Genomic DNA, 12,287 nt, shown 5'->3' with positions numbered 1-12,287 from the left:
TCCTGGGGCACTGCCAGGGATTTTGGGCCCCATGAAAAGAAATATTACCAGGCTCCTGTGAAAATTTGTTACGCTGTTTACATAAAACTGTGCATTTTAATGATATGTTTGACTATAATTTCCTGTATGTGTGAAAAGACCAACATGACAATTACTTGGTAGGGGAAGCACTGAACACTCAGAATACAATGGAATTTAGATTCATTGTCTGCAAGTCTGCAACTTTAATGGTTAAAATATAAAATTCTCTTAAATTAAATTACCTGAAAAATACAAATGCATGACATACATGAATTATATTGAATTTCCTGTAATACCATTTGAAATAGCATCACCATCACCAGATTCAGGTTTCCTCCCACCATTCTGTTTTACTGTCAGTGATTTGATCAAAAATAACAAAAGAAAATGTGATTTTCACAACCAGTACCCCACTGCTCACTGTCTCCCTCTTGTAGCCCTGCATTTAGGTCTAATTTATCTCCAAAATTACTATTATAGCAATACCACACAATTTCTCTTTCAAACATGCACATCACCCCCCACACACACACTTGCTGCTGTCTGTATGCTGTCTTACATTATGTTTTTGTTGTTGTTTTTATTAAGTTTGTTATATACGTTTATATGTTGTTAAAAAAATCTATTAAAATAATAATAATAATTTATCTCCAAAACTGTACGTGGTGGAATTAGAGTTGGGGTGGAAAAAAATACATAAATGAGGCTCTATGGTTGTTGCGATTTAATATTGTTAACGTTTCTCTGATTGGATTGAGAGCAGTCACTTAGTCTGCAAGCACCAGATTATTCTCCTCTTTTCCTACTGCACAGCAAGGGGTGAGAGTCCCAAACTACTGACCAAACATAATATTTCGGTGAGTTTATAGTTCAGTTTCAGTGATAGCTAAATTTCAACAAAACAAAATAAAGTTATAGGCTATATGCTTTTTAAACCATTTAAATCATTCTGAAATAAATACAGACTATGTGTTTTTATTTCAGAATGATCTTTATTCATTAATTTCAATTTATCTTTTTTTCCATACTAATAGATTAATTCAACAGAGAGCTGCTCACCTCCTTCCTCAGTTGTGGGTAGGCCTACTGGGGCTGGTTCAGGGGAAGGTGGGGGTACTGGGGCTGGTTCAGGGGTAGGTGGGGGTACTGGGGCTGGTTCAGGGGTAGGTGGGGGTCCTGGGGCTGGTTCAGTGGTAGGTGGGGGTACTGGGGCTGGTTCAGGGGTAGGTGGGGGTACTGGGGCTGGTTCAGGGGTAGGTGGGGGTCCTGGGGCTGGTTCAGGGGTAGGTGGGGGTACTGGGGCTGGTTCAGGGGCATGTGGGGGTACTGGGGCTGGTTCAGGGGTAGGTAGGGGTACTGGGGCTGGTTCAGGGGTAGGTGGGGGTACTGGGGCTGGTTCAGGGGAAGGTGGGGGTACTGGGGCTGGTTCAGGGGTAGGTGGCTCACAGGGCTCACAGACAGCTGCAGCTGCTGCTGCTGCTGCACTTGACGTGTCTGTTCAAACATGCATCATTTTTGACAGGAGGGGTGGTCAACTGATTAAATATGGGCAGCTTGCTAAACGTGAACAGTGAAATCTAAAAATCCAGAGTTTTCTTCCAAAATATGAGCTAATATGGGGAGAAAAGTGAGCTAGCTTAAAAACCACAAGGTTAAGAAGATACACAACAGACTAATGTGTTCCAGAACTTTCCACCACATGAACCAAACCTACCTCCAAACCCATACTGATGCCCCTTTGCTTCTCTCTCCTGCCTAATCTTTTTGTCTTTCCTTTTTTGGCTACCCGACTTCGGGGGCATTTTGCCTTCTCTCAGTCTCCTTACTGACTGAATACACCGCACCGCGCAGCAGTTCAGTTGATTCGATGGGAGGACCGAACCATTTTACGTAAGGGGGGGTGGCCTTAAGAAATGTTTCCAAAATAAACTTAGTGTTATTATCAGTGCATTAAGTGATGCATATTTATGATTATAAAGTAACAAATTAGTGTCATATTATTTTTGTCAGTATTATAATTTTATTAGGGGCCTTTCTGGGCCCCTGTCAATGATGGGCCCCTAGAATCCTTCCCCTTTTCCCCCCCTTTTCGGCGCTCCAGCCTCTGTCCCCCGCACTTTTTAAAGCCATTACAACCATTCAATACATTTCTAACACGTGGAAACACGTTTTTCCGAGCCGCCTTTAAACGCACCATGAGCAATAGAGCCAGGCGGCAAACACCGCTGGGAGTTGTGATTTCAATCACATAGATATCGATTCAGATCGGTTTTAACCATGTTCAGCAAACCAGCCAAGAGGCAAAAAACTTTACTCAGTTTTTCCCAACAAACCATGTAAGCTGAGTAATGCTGCTGCATGTAGATAATGTTTAGCTTAAAGGGATATTCCTGTGTAAATTTAATCCATGTGCTAACACACCGTGAAACTGTGTTAGACTCCCTCTTGAGAGATAAAGTTTGCAGACTGCTAGCTAACGTAGTTGTAGCATCCTCAGAAACGACCGCAAGACAACAATACACTGCAGTAAATGGGTCCAAATATAATCGCCATTAAAAAGCCACAAATAATGCTCAGAACAGCACCAAACTTTAGCAACATTAGAAACAGGGTTCCAGTACATATTTCGAGGCATCAAACATTTGATATAGTTGCCGTATTTGTAGGAAAATATAAACAAAACTTACCACCCGAGAAGCCTTCCTTGTTGTGGGGAAGCCCTGTGAGTCGATTACCGAGTGCAGTAGAGTCCTGCAGTAATGATCGTCATTGAGCTGCAGAACTCTGAGAGGTTAGAGGTGGTAGTAACTAGTAACATTTACTCTATTACATTTACTTGAGTAACTTTTGGGATAAATTGTACTCTTGAGTTGTTTTACTGCAAAATACGTTTTACTTTTACTTGAGCAATATTATTCTAAAGTAACAGTACTCTCACTTGAGGAATGTTACAATTTTTGGCTACTCTAATGTTACCCACTTCTTGGTAGAAAATAATATATGTAAAAATATAAATGTATTTGTGTTCCTTTGACTATGTTATGTTTGAAAAGATGTCATTTATTTTTGTGGTAGTTAAAGTTTAAAATACACAAATTTGCTGATTATTATTTTGATTGAAGGATTACATCAATGTTCTTATTTGGTGAATAAATCAGGCTACTCAAAAGTTACCCAGTACTTGAGTAGTTTTTTCACCAAATACTTTTTTAGTCTTACTCTTGCTATACTCTTACTTGACTAAAAGTTTTGGCTACCTAGGAATAATCCCACTCCCTAATTTATACACAGAACTTGTGCTCACTATTTTTTTGCACATATTTTTTAAATCTTTATACAATAGATAGAGCAGGGTCAGGGATGAGAAAGTGGTCCATGCGCCAGCAGCGGCAGGAATGAACATGGAGGGTCTTCACAGCAAGTGAGGAGAAATTATCTGGCTACCCGTAGATGCTCGAGGGCCATTCTGTGTCAACTCAACCAAAGTTTGGCAGCTTTAGATTTTAGAGTTTGACTTTAGATTTTGATAGTATATATTTTTTAAGAACTAAAGTCAGCCCCCTGGTGCTGTGCTGTTTGTGGTTATGTGGTTCTTTAGTCACTAAGGAGAGGTGCAATTAAATGCAAGAGTATGATAAATCACTCAATAGACCTCTGAACAATTTGTCCACCTCACTTCTGAAATTATGGCTACGCCCCTGGGCTGAGGTTTAGCATGTTGATAGGTTGTTGGTGTTCTATTGGCAAACAAATCTGGGAAAAATCACATGCATAATAACTAATAACTTCCATGAAAACGTGAAACTTTGTGCAAAAAATTGGTTCAGTGTGGCACTAGTTGGCTCCAAATAACTGTTTCAAAGATCATGTATTGATCAGTTGATCTTGAAACATTCAGTTTGTTCAAAGACAAGAAACCTGCAGTGAACTGAAAGTCCCTCTCCGGTCACATAATTTCCTTTAAATCAAGGTTTGTATTTAGTGCATGTCAGTGAGATAGCCTAATAAACCTGCCAGGAGAAACCTACACTCAGAGGAAATAATCAGCGCAGAGAGGGGTCATCAGTTTATTGCAGTTATAGGACGTGTTTAACACAATAATTATATTTGACATACAGTATTGTGTCTAAAAGTCACCATATTAGCCAGCAGATGGTAGCAGCAATGATCAAATGTTTTGTTTGAAATTTGATTAGAAAAAGTTCAAACATGTCAGTGTGAGATCCAGGAAAATTTTTCTACAAACTTACTGTATTCAGCTTGAGGTTTCCGTGTGTTTTCTCTGCAGCAGAGAAAGTGTTCAGTTAGTATTTGTAATGTAAAGGTGATGATTATTTCTTTATATGTGTTAACATTTTAGTATTTTTTTTCATGTACAGCAGGGTTTCAAATCCTTGAAAGTGATTGAAACGTCTTTTGTGAACAGATGTCTGTTCTAACCTGCAGGCTGAGCCTTGTTGCTGAAAGTTCCTCACATTTTTAGACCTCATTGTTCTGTGACCTGGTTACTGGGTATTTGGACTGTCAGGACTGTTGCACACTTAGAGAAGGATGGTTTACTCATAGCTGGTGAAGAAATGAGGTGTATTGTTCTTTCTACTGTTTGCTGTATGGACCTACTGAGCTGAAGTGAGAAGGTCAAATCTATGACCTATAAAATGTATACTATTGGCTGATATGACCCTAATTTATGAAATATTGCCCACATAAAGAGATATGTCTCTCAAAATAACCAAAGGAGAAAACCAAATTAAATAAAAGCCAGCGGAGTCACATACTCTGTCCTCACATTTACTGTCTACTTAGCTGGAATTTGTATTTGAAATAGTTTGATAGAACATTGACTTTGATCCGACTCATTCAGCTTGATGATTGTATGTTTTTGACAGCAGCACATATTTAGATATGACACAATTTTCACTGTCTTATCAACTCATTTATTGGTGTACTGGTTATTTGACAGCATCATTTAGGTCAGAAAATCACTGCAGAAGAATACATCAATTAAACTAAATCTTCATTCAAAGTTGTGCACATAAACATGAATACAGGTAAACCTCACACATACAATGTATCATCATTGTAACTTGGATGGAATCGACATTTCTGCATTGCTCCATTACAGACAGTATAACAAGTAAGTACTGGCTCAGATTTTGCCTCATAATCTATTTATTTCATGTTTCATGGCCAGACACATCAAACAGATTAATGGTGCATCATATCAAGTTATTAAATAAAAATGGTCAGAAGATGATTTAATGAATGTGTGACACTGAGGGAAAGAAGAAAAGCAGAATGTTTTTCTCACAAATATTCAAATTATAAAGCATGTTCCTCCAAAAGATGAAATAGTAATGCTGGAACCAAAACTCGGGATCAGCATGTGCTCTATCTACACAACAAACAAATATAGACCAAAATAGTTAATAATGTTTAATGATGATTTAAGATGATGACCTGAAGTCCTGACGCATTCCGACATGAAGCCTTCGTCAGGGCCTTTTGCTCCTTGAGATCTGTTCTACTACCTGATGAAGGCTTGATGCCGATGACCACGCCCTGACAATAAAGGCATGTGATAGTTACGAAAGAGTTCCTTTGACTTTTTGGAAGTTTTATATTCTGCCTATTGGACCTATATTAAGATAACTCTGAGAACTACTTAATTGCCACTTAATTGAATTTTTATTTTTTAATTGTAATTTACCGCAGATTTCTCGGTCGTCTGCGGATTCAAAGACCTTCCGCGGAATATCACATTTTGCATGTAGTTTTCATCCTGGCTGCTAGATGTCGCTGTCAAATAGACTGGGCTCGAGACTTAAAGTAGAAGTACACTACCCACTGCATCCGGTAGATGTGGGAAACGTTTACAAAAGACAAAACTGTTTATAATTTGGACTTGATTGCACATTTTATGTCAGCATTTCATTGCTGTAACTGAATGTTTACATTTATCATCTGCAGTATGCAGTAGGCACTTTCTGTTCCTAAACCTTCGCCCATAGTTTGGTGAAAAGTTTTGCACTTTTTATGTTGCAAATAAATCTGCCCAACAGGGACAAAGAAAATGTTGATGTTGATTATTTTAAAACCAGTAATAGTAGGTTCCACAATGTTTTACAGTGTTCTGGTATTGCAATTAATTTCATAAGAGAATATTTAATTCATTATTACATTAAAAAAGTGTGTTTTTTAATGTTTGCGGGATTTCAACTTTCAAGCCGCGGAATCAAGAATTGCTCTCTGCAGAATCAATATTGCTCTCCGCGGAATTTAAACTTTTTCTCTGCAGATTCCTGGGGGGACTAATATGTTTATGACCACAAATTCATATATGGAGGTTGCCAAGCTAGAGACCACTTTAAAGACATTACATTTGCATGTGTGAAACCACTGCTTGTTTTTAATGAGACATAAAGAAATTTTACGGCCATGTTTGCGGCAACAAGACCAGGTATTAAAAGATGAAACATGATGTTCTCCTAATCCTAACTGTTTTTTGTGTCTAGACCAAATCAGGGCGTAAGCACATCTGAAACTGAACATAAATATAAAATTACAACACAAAGAAAACCTAACCCTAACGTATTACCTATTTGTGGTTCTGCAGAAACAAACATTAGCATCATTTATTCAATTAGCACCCCATCTTTCTATTTGTTTTACAAACCAGCTTGAAGGAAACACAGATGCATCTACAGAATCCAGCATCTATGCTTGACTCAAACTGATAGATGATGGTCCTCCACAATTATGGTCATCTTAACTGGGTTAGCATATGAATATCAGAGTAAGGGACATTCAGGGGCAGTGTAGGGTAGGTCTTTTCAAGAAAAAAAGTGTCTATAATATCACTTCTCAACACTGGCAGACCCTCCTTACTACAATGGACACAGGCACACTGAGGACTCCAGAGATAACATTAAAGTCTCCACCCCAGACCCAAACCCAAATCCAAACCCAGGATAAAGAGGTTCAGTGAATGTGGTGTTGAAGGTGTGGAGGTGGATCAGTGAGTCAGAGGAGACTCTGTAGAAGGACAGAGTGCCAGCAGGATAGTCCACATACACTGCTACTCTACTAGAGGAGGAGGAGGAGAGAGGGAGGACTGTTCTTCTGTTATTGTGACAGACAGTGTAACCACCATTAGAGCAGTGCAGACTCCAGGACTGATCATTCCCTCCAAACCTGCAATCACTAGCCGTTCCCCTTCGACTGATTCCTCTGTAAGTCACTGCTATATCAACCTCTCCTCTCCACTCAACCTCCCAGTTACAGCGACCAGTCAGACCAGTTCTGCAAAGCAGCTGACAGCAGTGGACAAATCTGTCTGGATGATCTGGATAAGGCTGCTGTTTCTCTCCCACCAGTGTTACTTTTGTGTTGTTGTCAGAGAGTTTGAGCTTTCTGTGTGCTGTATTTGGGTCCAATGTCAGTTTGCATGCATCTGGGAGAAAAAGCAAGTGGCACAAGTTTATAATCTAAATTGTATAATATTTTAACAAAATTGATTCTAATTCAAGGAGAAAATTATTAAGATTGTTGTAAAGACTCATTTGAAACATAAATACCACAAGTAAGAATCTCAAACAGACATCAGCTGTGATGTATTAATATCATGAATTAAACTGAAAATATACTTACACTTCCTCAGACCAGGTTTTATACACTGCTTTCCACAATTGTCCAACCTGCAGGAGGAAACACAGTCAGACCAGCATATTGCATTTTATTATATATATAAAAAGGAAAACATTAAATAACTGAATCCATCTTTGGTGCTGTTCTGCTATAGTTTCAATGAAGAAATATTTCCCAGTTCTGATATAATTGATAAGAACAGCATCTACAGAAGAGGTTAACTCTTCAGGTGGATTCTTACCACTGCTCCCCTCTCTGGTCTGGCTCCAAAAGGGCCCCTCAATTTCCTCATACTGGGCAGGTCGTTTACTTAAAATTACAACACCTTATAATATCCCAATGTTTCAAACAATGTTCAAGAGAAATCCTTAATTTCTTTATTCACGGTAACAGTGGGTGTCCTTGTCACCTGTTGCAATAACTTCTGGGCCAAATCATTTGTCAAACAGTTAGGAAGGGTGGAAGATGTTGGAGGTTTTACCCAAACCTCCTCACTCTGCTGAGCAGTTGTAAGGAAACTGAGACACTGGTGGTGTTGATGAACTCTACTGACTTTTATGTCATAGTGGGACCAAAGGCAGTTGATACATGATATGCAAATGTTGAGATAAAACAACAGTGTGGGATCTCTTTTCTATCTGGTAGTACCTGAGAGTGTCCAGTCTGTAGTCTGGATCCTCTTGTGCAGCAGACAGCCGCTTTCCTCCTCCGTCTCCTGGATGATTGTAGCTCAGGTCTAGTTCTCTCAGATGAGAGGGATTGGACCTCAGAGCCGAAGCCAGAGCCGAACAGCCTTCATCTGTGATCAGACAGCCTGACAGTCTAGGAATTTAGAAAGGATTGGTACAGCATGATTCGTTAATATGTAAGGAGGAATCATCACTGACATCAACCAGAATGAAAAACATATAAATGTGTACCTCCTCAACACACTGGTAATGTATTACCTGAAAGTTTCCAGTTTACAGTGTGGACTCTTTAATCCAACAGACAGCTGCTTCACTCCTGAATCCTGCAGGTCATTGTTACTCAGGTCCAGCCCTCTTAAGCTAGAGGACTGCCAGCTAATAACTGTAGACAAAGCTTCACAGCTCAGCCATGACAGTTTACAAATACTCAGTCTGTAAAGAAAAAGTAAATATTTGAAATAATTAATGTTTGATTTTAATGGGATTCATATCAGTCTGCACAAGGCAAAAAAAAAAAGATAATTAATCCATGAAAGAACTCTCAGTACTACTACTACCTAAATTTAGGTTGTGTACAGTTACATGGTGCTTCTATGTGTATCATGAAAGTAATAATTTTAAAATATCTAATTTTCAATTAAATTCAACATCAGCTTAGAAAATAAAAAAATTGTGTTTTGAGGGTCCCACTACAGATTATACCTGACCTTAGGGTTTCCACTGTACAGTGTGAACTCTTCAGTCCCGCAGAAAGAAGGTTCAACCCTGAATCCTGCAGGTTGTTGTTACTCAGGTCCAGCTCTCTTAGACTAGAGGACTGTAAGCTGAGAACTGAAGACAGAGCTTCACAGCCTTTCCCAGATATATTACAACCACTCAGCCTAAAAGGAATTATTGATGAAAAAAAGTTAGTAATTTTTTGCTGTTTCTCTCACCGAATCAAGTCAAATATTTATATATTAAGTAGCGTATCCACCTACAGAGCTTTGATGGAGGCTTTTACCACTGGCAGCAGCCTCAGAAGAGCCTCCTCTGAAGCAGAGTATTTCTTCAGGTCAAACACGTCCAGATCTTTTTCTGATGACAGTAAGATGAAGACCAGAGCTGACCACTGAGCAGGAGACAGTTTATCTGTAGAGAGACTTCCTGAACTCAGTGACTGTTGGATCTCCTCCACTAGAGAACCGTCATTCAGTTCATTCAGACAGTGGAACAGATTGATGCTTCTCTCTGGAGACTGATTCTCACTGATCTTCTTCTTGACGTACTGGACTGTTTCCTGATTGGCCTTTGACCTATTTCTTGTCTGTGTCAGTAGGCCCTGTAGGCGATTATGATTAGTCTCCAGTGAAAGACCCAGGAGGAAGCGGAGGAACAAGTCCAGGTGTCCATTAAGACTCTCTAAGGTCTTGTCCACCGCACTCTGGTAGAGATGTTTCAGTTTAGGTTTGTCTCTGAAAACTTTTGATTTTTGGGATTTTGTTTGTTCTTCTGCCAGCACATTGACTCCAGAGTTGATGAATGTCAGATGGACATGAAGAGCAGCCAGAAACTCCTGAACACTCAGATGGATGAAGCAGAACACCTTGTCCTGGTACAGTCGACTCTCCTCTTTAAAGATCTCTGTGAACACTCCTGAGTACACTGAGGCTTTGTTGATATCGATGCCACACTCTGTCAGGTCTGATTCATAGAAGATCAGGTTTCCTTTCTGCAGCTGCTCAAAAGCCAGTCTTCCCAGAGTCTCAATCATTTCCCTGCTCTCTGGAGTCCAGTGTGCATCTGTCTCAGCTCCTCCATCATACTTGACGTTCTTCAGTTTGTACAGAACCACCAGGAAGTGGATGTACATCTGAGTCAGGGTCTTGGGCAGCTCTCCTCCCTCTCTGGACTTCAACACATCCTCAAGAACTGTAGCAGTGATCCAGCAGAAGACTGGGATGTGGCACATAATGTGGAGGCTTCGTGATGTCTTGATGTGGGAGATGATTCTGCTGGCCTGCTCCTCATCTCTGAATCTCTTCCTGAAGTACTCCTCCTTCTGTGGGTCAGTGAACCCTCTGACCTCTGTCACCATGGCAACACACCCAGGAGGGATCTGATTGGCTGCTGCAGGTCGTGTGGTTATCCAGAGGCGAGCAGAGGGAAGCAGTTTCCCCCTGATGAGGTTTGTCAGCAGCACATCCACTGAGGTGGACTCTGTAACATCAGTTAAGATCTCAGTGTTGTGGAAGTCCAGAGGAAGTCGACACTCATCCAGCCCGTCAAAGATGAACACAACCTGGAATTCTTCAAACCTGCAGATTCCTGCTTCTTTGGTTTCAGTGAAGAAGTGATGAACAAGTTCCACCAAGCTGAACTTTTTCGTTTTCAGCACATTCAGCTCTCTAAAAGTGAATGGAAATGTGAACTGTATGTCCTGGTTGGCTTTGTCTTCAGCCCAGTCCAGAGTGAACTTCTGTGTTAAGACTGTTTTCCCGATGCCAGCCACTCCCTTTGTCATCACTGTTCTGATTGGTTTATCTCTTCCAGGTGAGGCTTTAAAGATGTCTTCTTGTCTGATTGTTGTTTCCAGTGTTGCTGGTTTCCAGGTTGCAGTTTCAATCTGTCTGACCTCATGTTCATCATTGACCTCTGCAGTACCTCCCTCTGTGATGTAGAGCTCTGTGTAAATCTGATTCAGAAAGGTTGGGTTACCTGCTTTAGCGATCCCCTCAAACACACACTGAAACTTCTCCTTTAGGTTGGACTTCAGTTTACGCTGACATAAGAGAGCTGCAGCACTATTTCCTGATTGAAGAAAAGACAAATGAAAATGTGTTGATGTTAGTAAACCTGATATATGGAAACACATTCGAATAAACTTGAGTACAGAAAAATTTAACCATCCGTATTTTTACTCTATTGTGAAAGAGAAGGATCACAGTCAATGAGAAGAACTCATTTCATTTACAGAAGACAAACAGTGTCACAAACATTTTACACCAATCAGCCACAACATTAAATCCACTGACAGGTGAAGTGAATTACACTGATCATCATCAACATGTCCCACTTGACACACACCGCTCATCCAAACACAGTTTCCGACTGTTCACCCTGTCATGGCAACAGTCATATCCTCTGGCAATGGCCCCCCCAGCAGGACATTAATCCGTCACATCAGCTGCTCAGGAATGGCCAAAGGGATCTGACAAAGAGCTCAAGGTTCATCTGGCTTCCAAATTCTGCAGATCCAAATCAGATGGAGCATTTGTGGGACACACTGGGACAAGTCTAAAAGATGGAGGTCCAACTGTGGATTGGACTTGGGTCTGATCCTTGACGACATGGACACAGGTCTGAGTCCTGTGGGTCGCCCTGTCAGCCTCCATGGATCAGATTTCCAGCACATCCCATTGATGTGGAACCTCATCGCCGAATAGACATAAAGCATCAGCCGCCAGCACCCTGGTGCTAGACAACACATGACACCCCTCGAGGACTTGTGCTCATGAATCAGGATCCACAGTGGGGGTCTCCAACAATTGGAGTTGTTTAAGCACTTCTCAGGGATGCTTGATCTGCTTGAGATCTGTGAAAGTTGAAGGCCAGGTTGATGCATTGAATTTTTTTTTTCATTTTCCTTGGGCCATTCCTGAGTAGTTTTTGTTGAGTGTCAGGGAGCATTGTCCTGCTGAGGTGAGAACATTGTATTGTAATGACATAATGAATATTATTGACTTCATCTGTTAGTTCTTTTAATGTTGTGGCTGATTGAGGTAGATTCTCCTTAAATGTGAAACTCAGAGGTGATCCACTTCAAGGTAAATGGTATTGCACCTGGCAGAGCATTGGCTCAATGAGGACCAATGAGTATTGGTGTAACAAGAAAGAAGGTTGTAGCTCATTTCGAATTAAATGATGTAGGTCCTATCACACATAATCAAA

At 40.5% G+C, this 12,287-nt stretch overlaps 1 protein-coding gene across 1 annotated transcript in view; it reads right to left on the bottom strand.

Moving 5' to 3' along the window:
• Positions 1–4,935: 4,935 nt before the first annotated feature.
• Positions 4,936–12,287, bottom strand: part of LOC115574085 (NLR family CARD domain-containing protein 3-like) — a 30,155-nt gene continuing 22,803 nt past the window's right edge. The window contains exons 11-16 of the mRNA XM_030405326.1: positions 9,338–11,147; positions 9,065–9,238; positions 8,616–8,789; positions 8,317–8,490; positions 7,672–7,718; positions 4,936–7,474 (exon numbers count right to left, since the gene is read on the bottom strand). Of these exons, the coding sequence (XP_030261186.1) occupies positions 6,909–7,474; positions 7,672–7,718; positions 8,317–8,490; positions 8,616–8,789; positions 9,065–9,238; positions 9,338–11,147 (2,945 nt within the window). The 3' untranslated portion in view covers positions 4,936–6,908. The remainder of the gene's footprint in view (positions 7,475–7,671; positions 7,719–8,316; positions 8,491–8,615; positions 8,790–9,064; positions 9,239–9,337; positions 11,148–12,287) is intronic.

The sequence above is a fragment of the Sparus aurata genome, chromosome 22 (assembly GCF_900880675.1).
Source record: "Sparus aurata chromosome 22, fSpaAur1.1, whole genome shotgun sequence".
NCBI lineage: Eukaryota > Metazoa > Chordata > Actinopteri > Spariformes > Sparidae > Sparus > Sparus aurata.
Note: the sequence above shows the minus strand (reverse complement) of the source record. Positions and strands in the feature narration are given on the sequence as shown.